Source organism: Colletotrichum siamense (genome assembly GCF_013390195.1).
Source record: "Colletotrichum siamense strain Cg363 chromosome Unknown KSG_Cg363_contig03, whole genome shotgun sequence".
NCBI lineage: Eukaryota > Fungi > Ascomycota > Sordariomycetes > Glomerellales > Glomerellaceae > Colletotrichum > Colletotrichum siamense.
The window spans coordinates 3,223,339-3,238,244 of NW_023501016.1; the positions used below are offsets into that span (position 1 = coordinate 3,223,339).

The window sequence follows — 14,906 nt, forward strand, 5'->3', positions numbered from 1 at the left end:
GTCGACGACAGAGCCCAGTTCAATTGGATCGATGGCGGCCCGCATTAGCGTCCCTGGCCTGGTTATGGTTAAGTCCAGCTCAGTCAAGTCCAGTGTGTTCATATCAACCTCGAGGGTGACTTGAGAGGGGTAAATTCGTACAGTGCCGAGTTGGATAGCGAGGCGCACCAAAACACCCTAGCACACCCCCCCCCCCCCCCCCCCCCGGCCTCAGCCGCCACCCTCACACATTGCTCGCTAATTTTGCGCTGACCAGACCTCGATGCTTCACTGCAAGATCCGGGATATGGCACTCCCAAACGGGCAACACGATGCCCGGCCTGTCGGCGGAAAATGCCGTGGCCGCATGCGGCGGCGCCGCTCCCAGCGCCTCTGGCACGGAAGGCTCTAATATAAAGCCACCAGCAGACAGTATCTCTGCGTCGAATATCTCATCAGAACGGCGACATGGCGCCATAGACAACCTGAATCGAGGTTTCACACTCAAAGAGAAATTTTCTCTCATAGTTTGTCCACAAGACAGGCTTAGGTTTGCGAGTAACAACAAGGACACTTCCTGAATTCTCACCCATTGGCCTACGGCCACAACTCGAAGCTAACTCATACAACACCGTGGATATCTAAGAATACAACCTACGCCCCGGTCCTTTTCGTCGTCGATGCGAGGGGCCTCCTGAGCGATGACCGTGGTTTGCTGGGGCTCCTGCACTTTAACTGATGAAGCAAAGGCAGCCTAAGCCGAGATAGAAGACAAAGAGCGGGTACACCGCGATACCGACGCGGTTCTTGACGACGCCGCTGCCACCTAGAATACTCACTCCTGCAGCCAACGACCACGCCACCAAGAAGAGATAGACGGGAACACGAGCGACTGTCGGAATACCGAACGCCGAGAGCAACGCCGCAATGACCAGGGGAAACAGCGTGTATCCTATAATGCAGACGCTCTGCGCAAATGAACTGCAGTTGCATGTTAGCGCAGCTGGGAAACAGATTTTCTGGTTGCCAGAGGCTACCAGGGGACGACTCACATGCTTCCTCCCAGAAGCTTGATCTGCAACGTGACCACGGCCTCTCCGATCCAAATCATGGCAAACACGCCGCTAAAGACAACGTCCTTCTGGTCTGCTCGCGCATTGAAGCTCAGAAGAAGACTCAGCAACAGGCAAAATATGAGGGGTCCCCAGAGATCCCAGTCACGCAGACCAGGCGTCATATTGTTGCCCGACAGAAGAGCTTCCGAATCCATGAATCGGTTTGCCAGCCCGGTAATCTCTTCACGAGCGCCAGCGAAGCCAGCTCCGCGAATGTTCGCGTACGCGCCCCGGAGGCCATCGGCATCGAACATGGTACCCCCAAGGAGATACTTGGGGTAGAGGACCTCCCGCATTTTCGCCCACACGGCTAGGAGATCTCGACGAAGGGTGTCCCACACCGACTCATCGATTGTGTTTTGAGGTGCGGCGCGGTCTTCGCCAGGTATCCGCGAGGTCCAGGCATTCTCGTTTAGAGGTCGCGACGACGAAGAGCTGGAACCGATGTTACCAGTCAGTGGCTGACGGGAGGACGTGTGGCCGAGGGGATCGTCAAAGTCATCAAGATCGGCTGTCCAAAACAACGGTCAGCCTGAGCTAAACACAGCATCAGAAGCGGTATGAATGCTTACCATCATCTGGATCGATCAGGTCGTCGTCGGCCAAGGGAGGGTTGGCATAGTCGTCTCGCCTGGCTGTGGATGCCATTGTTGACTGCAGTGACTAGAGGAGCAAGGTAGCGGTGTTGCGCGTGGATAGGAATGCGCTTTATGTCAAACGCTGCAATTAGTTTCTTCGAGCGTCGGCCTCGGCGAAGAAAGGGTCAATTGCAGCTTCGTGAAGTAGAGATGGGACGGGATGGGAAAGTCGGCCAGCTGACGTACGTAGCAGCTAGCGACTCTCAAAAGACTCCACGGTTTCCTCAAAGGCCTAGCGAGTGGTCCAAGCTCCCCGGACCCCGTCCCTTGCGTCGGAATATACAGACCCGCTCCCCGACCATCTCTCTTCACCAATCACAAGCGCATAGCTGTGCCTTTGGTTGACCCACTTCCCCGTCCCAGCCGCCGCCGATATTCACAGTGTTCCGACTTTCACTGTGGGTCTCCGCCCGGAAACGCCGATCAGCACCGGCTTCACACACAGACGACTTAGTTGTCACACTGGAGATGATGATTTAGTGGCAATGGGTGCCATGTACACACAAGACCTCCGCTAGTTTTCGGTGCCTGCGAATGGTAACCATGCTACACGGCTCCAAGTTATCGCGTAACTTATTTGTACACACAGCTTTCCAAGCTGACGAGTGTTCGCTAATGTCCCGCGAGCATCTCAATTATTTGAAAATCGACTCCGCCTTCTTCATCTCGTGGGTATCTGTCTATCACTCTGCCGGCATTTCTAGTAAAATGCGGGGGTGCCATAATCCGTCCTCGCCACATGTGCTGTCAAATTGCAAACAATCCGTCCTAAACCTTTGCTGTTACAATCTTCGATAATTTTTATAAACCAATTTATGTCGTTAATGATTATGACTGATCGCAAGTCACAACCTCAAATCACAGCTCCCAACGCCGATGTGCCAATAAGTAGCCCGTCTACTGCCAGGGGTAGCGATAGCCATGGGATGAATCGTTTGGGCCAGCCGATGTGGTGGGAACGTTGTTGGAGTGCCCATTTGAGTCTCCATTCGAGTGTCCGCCACCATTGTACGGTGGTGGGGTCTCACCCCAGGACTGGTCTTGTAATGCAGCTCGAGAGCCCGGAGGCTGTTGGTGTTGCCCTTGCTGTTGGTAATGCTGGTGCTCACTATGCTGCTGTGGATGATGTGGGGGGTGATTGTGATTAGGTCTGCCATACTGATCATACGCAGATGTGTACGCAGGCTGGAGCCCAGGCCATGTCGGGGGAGGCTGGGAGTATGTGTAGTTGCTCCTGCCAATTTGGGGAGCATGAGTATAACTCGACGACGTTTCTTGCGTCTGTGGCTGTTGGTATCCGGAGGACGATGATCCGAAACCACTCTTGTGTTTCTCGTCGTATTGTGCCCAGCGATGAACCGCCTGGTTTTCCGGTCCAAGGTAGGACATATTGCCAGCACTCGGATCCCACACCGGAAGTCCATCAGGCTGTGCCTCGCCACGAGGTAAACCACGGGTGTAAGTAGCAAGACTGCCGTTGATACCAACGAGAGCCCAGGCGAAGACGGCAACGTCTCGGATGGAGCTCATGAGATGATCCACCGGAGGACCGCCGATGGCCATGACGTTGTCGCGCAGAGGCATGTACTGTGGCATGAGAGGAGGCCTGAATGCGTAAAGCATATCTTGGGGACCTTGGGGCCGAATCGGATGATGCCCCCATGGCGCGGCGAAAAGACCGTTTGTGTATGTAGGCGTGACCAAGGGTGGGTGAGGTGCCGGAATAGGTGGGCGGGCTTTCCGTAGCACGACAACCAGCCCGTCAGACGTGCAGGACACGACGGCCTCGAGCTCGAATGTTGGGATTGGTTCACGCCGCCGGTTTCTCAGAGACTCGGCAGGCGGTGACCTCCGAGGTGCCGGCCCGTCGAGTGGCGGGGCGGTCGTTGCAGAGGTCTGCTGTGTCCGGCTGCTCGAACCGGAAGCCGTCGTGGTTGCCGTCTGTGCAGAGCTGTGGGTTGACAAGTCGGGCCGACCAGTATCTTCTTGCTTGATGGCAGGTTCGTCGTCAACGTCCATGCGGCCATCAAGCTGCACGCCTCCACCCTCAGAATCGCTGGAGTTCCCACTGTTATGCTCCTCGTCATCATCTTCATCCTCAAAATCCTCCGGTCGACGCGGGTCTCTGTACCAAAATCGAAGGTAGGCAATGGAGTCGTTGGCCTTGGCACTTTCCAGGCAACGGATGGCATCGGGAAGGCAGTTCTCCTGAATGCATTCATAGAAGCTCTTGTCTTTGATCTGGTCCGGCCGGACACCAAGGATGGAGGCTACTGCGTTCGTAGCGAACATGACAGTCAAGGTCCGAGTGAACCTGTTGAGAATGAGAGCGGCGCGCGGCTCGCGCTCCACCGGGGGCATCCTGAACTTGGGTGACAAGTGCTCGAGCATGTGGTAGCGAGGGTCCCGAGGAGAGGACGAGAAGATTCGACGGATCTGGGGTGCCTCGATGGCTCGCCCTAGTACGGTGGTTAGCAATGATGGAGGACATGGGAGACGGAGGCGTAACCCACTTTCACTCCTTTCACCTCGTTGGTAGATACTGGTGCAAGCGACCAGGACATCGTGGACGACTGTGAAGCAACACTCGCAACTCACCCACTGGCCATTTCGGGCCTGGATGCGAACATAGTGAAGCACGGCGGCCTTGTCCAGCAGGACCCCGCGACTGTGAATTGAGCGAGCGAACGGCACCTCCTCAGGGTGGAAGAACTCGAAGCATGATTTCCCCTGCACCTCTTGGGGGTTATAACCCAGGATGTCGTAGACTGAGTCGGACACGAACAGGATGACTGCATCAGGGTCCGTGGAGTGGATGGTCATGAAGGTCTGCTCCATGGCTAACGACGGTTGGCCTGCTGGCAGAGAACAAGGTCTGGGGTTGTATGTTTGGGCACGCCGCAATATTACTTCCGCCTGTCCGCACGGTTCCCGCGGGTATGGGTATAGCCCCAAAGACAACAAAAGACTCGAAACAAAGACAGAAAAAAAAACGGCGCCTTTCTGTTTTAGCCAGTCGGTCGGCGCAAGAAACGACACCAATGGCTTCGGCTTGATTTTTGGATAGGGAAAGGAAACGCCAAACAAAGTCGACAGCGGGTGTTGTGCGTCGAACTAGGAGGTTGTGTCGTCCGAGAAAGTCAAGCTGAGCTGAGCTGAGCTGAGGTGGACTTTTGCTCAAGATGGCGTTGGTACTAGCGTAGGACACAGATCGCGCTGTCACCTTGGGACGAAAGGTTGCCAGTATCACGAGCTGTACCGACAAAAGTATGTTGGGCTTGTCTGGACCAGGACGGCCGAGGACAGGACAGCGGAGCGGCCAAGATGCTGGTACCCGCAAGATGGCCTGTAGAGATGTGTCGCACGGACGAACTCAAACAGTACGAATTGGAAGTGACAGGATTTGTTGCACACACACTGCCTGCAACTGACGTTTGCCAGTAGTGCTGGCTGGCTGGTCGCGATGCCGTCGGAGCTCAGGCTGCTGATGGTAGGATTGGCTGAGATGATGCTTATGCTCGTGCTTGTGCGTTGTGCGTGTGCGTGTGCGTGTGCGTGTGCGTATGCGGGCGAGGAGGAGGTTGCGGTCGCCAGTAGTAAAGAAAGGTAAGGTAAGGTAGTTACGGTACCTTACGCAGAAGACAGTTGAGATGGAAGTGAGACCGTTGTTTCTCTAGTGGTGGGGTATGAGCGTTGCAGCGGCGGCGGCGGCAGGTTCAAGCAGAGGCCCTGACGTAAGAGGGGAGGTCGAGGGAATGGTGTTGAAGTAAGGTACCTAGGTAATCCAACCGACGTTGAACGAGCGCTGTATGCGAGCTAGCGGCTTCGGCTGAGGTTTGATTTGTAGCAGTAGCGACAAGTAGGTATATATGTGTAGAGTTTTTCAATATGCAAGAGTTGGGGTTGGTTTGGGGGCGAGAAGATGGCTTGTTGTTATTGTTGTTCTTGTTGCTGTTGCAATTGCTGAGCATGAGTGGGCGGGACTCAAGACGTAGCAGCAGTAGAGGAGGGGAGGGCACCTAATAGTGCCGTATCCTTATTGCAGCTAGGACAATGAAGGGAGAGCGAGGAGGGAGAGAGAGAGAAGGAGAGAGGCTCGAGTAGTGCGGTGCGGTGCGGCCAGTGGGAGCGGCGAGCATCTTTTATGACAGCTCGTCCGGCTGGTGGTGAGGGCGGCGGGGAGAGGCGTCCACTGCGTCTGTGACGGCACGGCAGCGCAGCGCATCTCATCGGCGCAGCGGTGCAGCGAGCGGCTCCCCGTTCAAAAAAACGCGGAAGCGGATAGGTAACGTAAGGTAGGCACCTTGGGTAGGTAGGTAGGGCAGGGTCCAGGGAGGAGAGCCCGCTGACAGGGGGGCCCCGACCCAGACCCCGGCATCTGAAGTTTGCAGAGGTCCAGAATACTTTATGGATGTGTGTAGGTACCTTACCCTAGGCCGTACGCCGTAGAGGACATTGGCCAAGCAAGGGTATCTGACTATGACAAGCCGCGACTCCTGCGATCCATCATTATGCGTTTGGCAGGTCTCCGAACACAAAACAACGAACACACACACACACAAGAACCGCAACACTTTTGAAATAAACCCAGACCCGACGTAGCTACCTAGTTTTGCTGGGTTCTAAACCCGTGGTTAGGTAGGGACCCGGCCCCCGGCGTACGTCCGTATCCCATCCTGCCCCTGCCCCTGGTCCTGCTCCTGCTCCTGCTCCTGCTTCTCCTTGCTACTTTACGTTCGAGCAAGGTCTTCGGATGAGCTGCATCTCCAGCAGCCTGTCTGTCCACAGTCCTCGTGAATACTGTGCAATGTGTATGAATACATGTTTCCCTAGTTGTCGTCCTATTCAGCGGTACTCGCAACTATCCAACGGCAGGGGAAAGGCTATACTATACATACCTACATACTTAATTAGGTGCTGGCTGTTGTGCAAGCACATTGTGGTGGCCCTGCATCGTCCGCACCGTTGTCCACCGCGACACACCACTACTGATACAAAGTACATAGAGTACACAATCGTTGAATTGACGTTGACAGCGGGGCAAGACATTTCATATGGACGGGCATATGCCTATTCCCTGCTTGTAATGCGCGCTGCCTCTTTTCCCTTTGCCCCATATCGGGCTGAAAAGCCGCGCAACAGCCACAACAAATCGCCATCTCGACACGCAAAGATCCATACCAAGTCAATCAACTTGCAGGTTGACGGAAATGAAGATTGCAGGTGGCTTTGGCATTCGATACCGTATGCGCAGTCTCCATTCTAGAAAGACAATTGGGCGTATCCCCGGACATGAGATCCCCCCACTAGGACGAGCCTGGCAACCTCAAATAGCTGAGCCCACGAGGGTTGATTAATGTTACACACTCCGCCTCGCGACCTGGCCTGGGGGCCAGTGGGGGGCTTTGGACTGCCATCCTTACCCTCGCCTCCTGCCTCGTCAATCCGCTCGAGAAAGCCTGTCTGTGTCATTCGTGTATTTTATCGAGAGTCAGCCTGTCACGCGTTCGCAAGTGAGGTAGGTTGCTGTGCTTGGTTCGCCGGGATTTCCGACATTCCATGTCAATCACAACAAGTCCCAATCTCTACGTTCATGACTTGACTTGTCATGGTATACCACCCACGATAGCTCGCCCTGATGTCAGTCTTTCGGACAGTAGGGCCATGTCGCTTCCCACCCGATGTCGACCGGTGATCCGAGTTGGCAAGCTAATGAGACATGGCTTGCTTTGCCTTTATACATGTAGTGGAAAAGAGCAACAGAATGCCCATCAGTAGCCCTTGTTGCATGCCCGGATGCCACACCCGGGCAGCTCGCGCGCATCGACACATCGGAAAGTGCGGCGGCTGTCTGTCAACAGCTGCCGGTGGGGCATCCAACCGGACCATGTCTTTACGGCTTGCGGCATGGATGGCTGGAGACAGCCGCAGGTACCTGCGTGTGCATGGGTGGACGGAGGGAGGAAGGATTGGCGTCGCTTTCCGAAACCAATGGGTCAAGCGCAGTAGCAGACGACGAACGTTTGAAGGGTCTCGGATTCTGGATTTTCATTGTTGAAGAAACGGGAGCTAGGAGGAAGGCAACGAGGCGGCACGATTATATCGCCGGCTAACCGTTGAGACATGCAATACTAGGACTGCGTTCTGCGTTCAAGGCGACCCAATGCCGGTTTACCTCGGTGGACGCCGTCCTTTCGCGCCACTTGCAGCTTCAGTGCCTCGTTCTCTTCCCTCCTGCGGTAGCCGGGTGCGGAATTGACGAGTTGCAGAACTTTACTTTGTCCATACATGCCTTACAGAGCAGAGGCCAGAGAATGTCCTCTGTCATCTGTCACTCGAGCTTGAAACCCCATTGTCAACATCAACAACGATGAGCATCAGACGGCCCCTGTGCCTTGAGCTCCCCACTCTTTTCCTCATACCCATGTCCGTGATACCGACAGCAGACATGGGGTCTGGGGATCTCGCAGGGGATGGCGGACAGCTCTTGTCTTCTTATGGAAGAGCTTGCGAGAAGACGGCCCTTTGCCCTGATTTGTACTGACAGCCGATAGAGATTGCAGGGCACCAGAGCACGTTTCTTTCCCCAAGGTCTCGTCTCTGATGCTTGCCCTTCAGGGCCGTCACCTTGCCAGGCCGCCCGTCATCCGTGTCAACGGGAGTGCAAAAGGCTAAACTGGCGTCCGTGTGGGTTGAGCGTTCGGGCAGAAGCTGCGCTATGCTCTGCTAGGCATAGTTCCATGTTCTGTCTTCAGTTGACAGCTGTGAAGACATGAGAACCTAGTTCACCAGTTGGGATCTGCTGCCAGGGTCCCCGAGCGAGCGACTCGAGCCAGCTTATCCGTGCAACCCGCGATACCTGGATTTCCCCATTTGACGGTGGTGCCTCCAGCCTTCGCGTTGAGAGTGTGCCTCTCCGCTGTTGAGAGGTAGTCGTCAGTTGGTAGGGCGTAGTGCTGCAGACTGGCGCTGTCAGACGGCGCACACCTGCGACCAATGGGCTAGAGCAGACCGGTGATCCGGATGCAAGATGCTCTTCTCAACAGGCCGCGGGGTTGCAATTAGAATTAGACGAGTGATTTTAGCAAGTTACAACCATTTCAGTGCGTCTCCATGGCTTGGCGGTTGCGCATGCCAGTTGGGGAGGATCTGCTTGACGCTCAGGCATGTGGTGTTTGGTAGTATTTGGCATCTTCGGGGCTGCCATAAAATATCCTGCTTGGATTAGCAACGACGCTTCTCGTTAAGCTCGTAGCAATCCTCTTCTCGGGTCGCATTTCCCAGACTGATGCACCAGCATTCCATCCGTTGGGATTTCACAAAACCGTGGTCGCGATGGTGGATCGCCAGATTGAGATTGATCAGGGCTTGTTGGCGTCCATTCGTGACGTGAACCGCATCTAGACAGGTCGCCGGGCGCCGGGCTGGGTTGCAAAGGGTTCGTGCGACGAAGATGGAGATGTCACGGCGGCCCATGGCCATGACCATGACCATGTCTCTGCTGCTCCACGAATGACGACCCATGACGGGACAGGTTTATTGGCAGGCAGTGGAGCTCCGGCGCAACGCTTGCCGTGGACGCTGGCAAGCTGGCTGGCTGGCTGGCTGGATCCCATCCAGAGGATAAACAGCCGTGCTATGAGCAGGCTGAGTGATAATGGAATTGTTGCGAGGGCGATGCGAGGTCGATGTTGATATCCAGTGAAGGATGTCTGGCATCGAGACCCGTCGATTGGATGTGAGGGGAGTTTAGGGGGTAATTTACGTCTGTGTGTTTGGCGATCCAGTCATTTCTCACATGCCGGCTGACGTATCCCCAATGCCCGTGGCGGTGGGACGGTGGTAGAAGCTGCGCGTGGTGTCCGTACATTGGTGGTAGCAACGATTAATGTCCCAGGCGAAGACTGATTATTGTTGACGAGGGGAGATAGACGGACAGAGAGAGATAGAGAGATAGAGACAGAGAGGAGCGGTCGAGGAACCTCGTGTTACACGGGCGTGTCGTTGGGCGGGCACGGTGGCCGGGGCCGGAGGAAGATGGCAGAAGCTGTTGCTGAACCAGGCATGTCCGAAGTGGCTTGCGGCATCGGATTGCCGATGACCGCCATGTCTTGGGGTTGTTCTTTTCTTGTTGATGCATAAACATTCAACAGTCATGATTGAAGTAGAATGAGTTGTTGCTGGGAAATGGGCTCTATCACAGGCAGGCAGTCAGTCAGTGTACGGGTACTTTGTACATGGGTTGACAGGTTATGTACAATGTTCTGTACATCCATTGGAACCTCGAAATGTACCGCCGTACGTTTTCTCGTGGCCCACTTTCCCTGAAGATCCATCCGCTGCTGGCTTGAGCCTTGAGCTTTGAGCCTTGAGCCTTGAGCCTTGAGCCTTGAGCCCTGGGATAATTAGAGAAATGGCCGATGAACTGCACCGGTCCACCACCCGACGCTACCTAGCTTACCTACTGCGCATGCGTACCTTGCTTCGACTGGCCCCGTTTTCCGTCCGTGTCGCTGCAAAGTAGATAGATACTGAGAGGCATACGGGACAACTTCTCCAAGGACCCTTACTGTCTGGTGGTCGAGGATGTGGTCAGCCGTTTTACCAGGTCCAAAGTTGCGTGCTTGTTCCACTCGCTTTGCCAGCCGGCGGGGGGGACTAGAAAAGCAGTCACTCGGAGCACAAGGCAGGCTGTCAATTCGGAACCCTTAAGGGTCGATCGCCGTCACAAGGCGTTGGGGGTTGGAATCCAGACTTTGTCTAATTTTGAATTGAAAGCAGCCGACTCCTCTGACTGCAGCCCGCCTCACCTGCAGTACCTGACGCAGTACACTACCAGGCGCTGATTCAAGACACCACCTGGAGCCGCGAGCGTGCTGCCAGCCGGCCTCCACTCACAAAGAAAAAAAAAAAAAAAAACATTCAGGTATCTTCTTACCTTGTTAACGTAACTCACGATGCCCTGCTGCCTGCCAGCTGCCGTCAACGAACTGCCAACTGCCAACGAAGCGTCTGCTCCGTCTCACCTCTCGGCCTGTTTTTCTCCTTGTTCTCTCTCAGTCCCGTCCCCGTCCACCCTGAGGTCGCACGAGGTAGCTACCTAGGTATCCGTACTCCAGGTTGTACGGATACACTAGACCTTACGTGCCCGCATCCACCCGTCTTCGGTCGGTGTCGCTGGCCGTATCCTCCGGCTCGCCCCAGCACCTAGATCCACTCGAATTGCACTCCGTCTGCATCACGTCCAGTCCTGTTACTACCAACTGAACTGAAGCCCACCCCGACTCTGACTTCGGTCGCTCCTGCTCCTGCTCCTGCTCCTGCTCCGGCCTACCGCTGTCTCTTGTCTCATCCCCCCTTGGATAGACGGACCTACTGCCTCCAAGGCTGACAGCTGCTTGAGGTTGGGTGCCGCTTGTGGCGTCGCTGCCTGCCTGCCGCTGCTGTCCAGTTTCCTCATCCACCTATCTCTCCAACTGTCTGGTCACCCCAAAACGCGACCTACCTACGGTTCAATTCCGCAATGGCCCCCACCGTCACTGCCACTCCCTATGACTTCCCTAGACTGAGAGTCTCAGTTCACCTCGACGACGATACCAGCTACCTTGCAGAGGATGACCCTGTCCCAGAATTTTTTGATGTAAAATTCTGCCCCTACCAGCCACTGAATGCAAGGCCAGTCTTTGCTGCTGTCAGCAAGAAGCATGTAAGTGCCCCCCTGGGCTTCTGCCTCAACCAATGCTTCTGTACACTTCTGACTTTTGATGCCACCTCAGATCGTCATCTGCCGCCTCACAGCAACAGCAGATGACTCAAACCCTTGCGAAATCATCAGCATAATTCGCGATGATGATGTGCGTTATCCCAAGTGGTCCACCTATCCACCCCCAAAAGCAAAATAACTGACTCGATTGCAGCCCGAGGCAAGAAACTACTGCTGCACCTGGACTAAGGATGTTGTGACCGGAAAGCCACTTCTGTGTTACGGTGGTGAGGATGCAAAGATCAAAATCTATGATATCTTTGAGAAAAAGCTTGTCAACGTACGTCCCGCAGGGATACCTACAACTTAACGTCTGTTGCTAACACATGATCCAGTGTTTAGTTGGCCATGGAGGGGTCAATCACCCTGATCTTGAGTGCCACATATTGCCAAAAGTACTCGTGCTGATACGAACTATCAGGACATCTGCGACGTCGTCACGTCTCCGTTAGACCCCTTGATTGTTGCCTCCTGCTCAGACGACACAACCGTTCGGATCTGGAGCTTGGACCCAAGACATGAGAAACAGCCTTGCCTATGCATTCTCGGCGGCGAAGGCCATTACTGGAACCTCCTCACGTTGGTCAGTGTCTCCTATTTTCATCTCAAGGAAAGATGTTGTTAACGTCCTCTCAAGGCCTGGCATGATACTGGCCGCTACATCCTGTCCGCCGGTCACGACCAGATCATCAACCTGGTGAGCATGAATTTAGTTCAATACTTCTCTCACTGTCTAACATGAAGACAGTGGACTGTGCCGGACCTCCCGACCGAGCCTACAGATCGTCCTGTCGAGGTCCACTATCCTCACTTTTCCACTTCCGAAGTACACAGCAGTCTTGTGGATTGGTATGTGCTTTGTGGTGACCGTACGTAAACACGAATACTCACGCCAAGCAGCGTCGCCTTCTTTGGTGATTACATCCTCTCCCGCGCTTGCCACGACGATGTCATCGTTCTATGGAAGATTGAAGGTTTCTCTTCGGAAGATGCACGGCCGTCGCAAGACATGGCTCCCACCACCATCAACCCGGCCAATTTGACGCGGTCCGCGTTCAACCCAGGCGTCTCGGCCGAATGTCCAGCACCGTACACCCGTCTGATGGAGTTCGCGACTCCCGGCTGTGGTCCGCAATTTTTCATGCGGTTCAAGCTGCACTTCGTCCCAGACCAGCACCCGGTCCTCGCTTTCTGCAATGCCAACGGGAAGATTTTCTTTTGGGACTTTGAGCAAATCACAGGTTTCCATGACTACATCAAGAAAGTAGAAAAGAACCCTGATGCTCCCCCCGAAAGGCCGAGTTGGTTGACAGCCGTCGTTCATCGTACGCATGGTGGAGCCAAAGCTGAACCCACGGTAAGAGAGCGCAAAGCGGCTGGCAAGGCACGCCCGTCAGATCTTGAGCAAATCCCCACGTTCGCCAATGTGTACAACAAAGAGACGCTCTTGATGTGGGATACCAAGTACAACGTCGAGAACCCGCAAGTGCCACTCAAGCCTCACAAGATAGAGAACTTCGGCGCGTCATCGTTTGTTGGTAGACAGGTGGCATGGAGTCCAGGGGGAGAATGGTGTGTTGTTGTGGGCAGCTCCAATTTTGCCTTGCTGTTGCAAAGATGGGCACCTAAACGGGAGACATAAGACAGCAGACTAAATGCACCGTTTGGATCGGCGTTGATATCGATACCTCGGATAGGGAATAATGACGAAATATCAACCATTGCTTAGCTATCTGCTCGATGCTCTCTGATGGGAAGTGACGAAAATATGGGCAGTACAGGGCCATCGTCTTCCTCTCCCGGCGCCAGCATTTGCTGGACGAAGGCATCAGCCCGGCCGCCATGCTCGACCATTTTTTGAAAGGTGCTTCGTGCGTTATTCCTCTCTGCCTCGCGCCGTGCTTTTGCTTCAGACATGAGCCCCTCGTCCTCAGCACGGGCCGGGATGAGGAGGTCTCCTATATGCAGAGACACCATCCCTCTCAACCTCAGAATTTCAGGGTTTGTAGAATATGGTCGGTCCTCGAGTAAGTCGTCCATACGACCAGCGATCTCTCTGAGGCCGTCCAGCGTGCGCAGCCTAATCTGGTCTCTTGCCTGACGTAGCCGCCGGCTCCGCGAATCTGCCTGCCAGCGCGAGATCCCGTCCTTGTACTCGGGATCGTCCATCATCATTTCATCTTGACTGTCACCCAGAGAGTTTTCCTGCCACGAGTCGTCCTCCCAGTCCTCCGCTTCCTTCTCCAGCCTGCGTAACGAGGCCCCATGCTGCGTGTGCACCTGATAAACCTCGTAACTCAGCAGCGCGGGCCAGAAGTCGATGGCAGAAACGGCTCTACGCCACTTGAAGTTGTACGGATATTGTTGGATAAGGTCCTGAAAGTACTCGCGTACCCGTGGGATGTTTCCGGCAGGATAAGCCTCCGCTTCCTTTCCCTCGTCCGTAGCGGCTACGCCGCCTTCACGCATGAGTATCTCGGCGCCAAGAGTCCAGTAATTGTTGCGTCTGATGTCGACCGGTCTACCGTGCACGCTGGACCTCACGAGGATGCCAAAAGCGCGCTTGGCATTGACGACGTCCCCTTTGTCCAGGAACGCATAGATGGCCCTGACAAGAGGCCTGAAGTGCGATTTCTCCGATGAATACTTGGCCCTTTTCTCGTCTTTCTTCCGTGGCCGGCGCCTACTTCCAACATCATGCTCTACCTCCTCATCGTTATCGCTGTCACTCTCTAGCTGTTCCGCCACGGCAGCGGCAGCAGCGCCCCGTTTGGATGATGCATCTGGATCCTGCCAGGCACGATGCGGGAACTTGGGCTGGTCTCGTGATGGTGGCTGGTCTGTCTCCGCTAGACCAGCGAGGCGGAGTTGACTGAGAATATAAGGAGTATGGCTGAGCGGGTTGATTGAGTCGCTAGGTAGGTGAGAGTAGTAGGTGTCATGACTGTCGCTGATGGACATGGCAGAGGCGGACCTCTTGCGGCTGGATTGCGGCTGGCTCATGGCCACAAACACCATCGGCCAGCGGCTGTTGCTTTGAATACACCCCCTGTGTACTGGGCTTTTGCGAATGCTTGGCCCCAAGAAAGTGCGAATGTTGGAGCACACTAAGCGGCGAAGTCGATTTTCCTTGCGTTCATTGGGTGAGTTGAGGAGTTCTGATGGAGGCTTTGCACCAGTGGGAATCTGGGGTGGGATCCCCACCAAATCAACTTTATTTATTGATTTAGCAAGCAGGCTCCAGCATGTTATGCACAACTACACGACAAGGCCACAACGGAATCACTCTACAGCTGAGACATTGGTCATTAAAAAAAATTAAAAAATAATGTTAGTTTCAAAGACTTGTAAAAACTTCTCAACACGGCGAAAAGGCTTGATTACGTTAGAGGCCAGCTAGGTCAACCAGAC

At 54.8% G+C, this 14,906-nt stretch overlaps 3 protein-coding genes across 3 annotated transcripts; 1 reads left to right on the top strand and 2 right to left on the bottom strand.

The window, feature by feature from the left end:
* Nucleotides 1-2,629: 2,629 nt before the first annotated feature.
* Nucleotides 2,630-4,570, bottom strand: CGCS363_v004857 (uncharacterized protein; the record flags this gene model as incomplete). Its single annotated transcript, XM_036636706.1, has 2 exons — nucleotides 2,630-4,191; nucleotides 4,246-4,570. The coding sequence occupies 2 exons, from the start codon at nucleotides 4,568-4,570 to the stop codon at nucleotides 2,630-2,632; spliced, it is 1,887 nt and encodes a 628-aa protein (XP_036497560.1).
* A 6,685-nt stretch (nucleotides 4,571-11,255) lies between these two features.
* eed-b (Polycomb protein eed-B) lies at nucleotides 11,256-13,137 on the top strand (the record flags this gene model as incomplete). Its single annotated transcript, XM_036636707.1, has 8 exons — nucleotides 11,256-11,438; nucleotides 11,509-11,586; nucleotides 11,650-11,775; nucleotides 11,831-11,851; nucleotides 11,917-12,078; nucleotides 12,133-12,192; nucleotides 12,244-12,344; nucleotides 12,396-13,137. 8 exons carry the CDS (start codon nucleotides 11,256-11,258, stop codon nucleotides 13,135-13,137), a joined length of 1,473 nt encoding a protein of 490 aa, XP_036497563.1.
* Nucleotides 13,138-13,220: 83 nt separating this feature from the next.
* CGCS363_v004859 (uncharacterized protein) lies at nucleotides 13,221-14,498 on the bottom strand (the record flags this gene model as incomplete). The annotated part of the gene is made up of 1 exon (XM_036636708.1): nucleotides 13,221-14,498. The coding sequence occupies one exon, from the start codon at nucleotides 14,496-14,498 to the stop codon at nucleotides 13,221-13,223; it is 1,278 nt and encodes a 425-aa protein (XP_036497562.1).
* Between the last annotated feature and the right edge of the window lie 408 nt (nucleotides 14,499-14,906).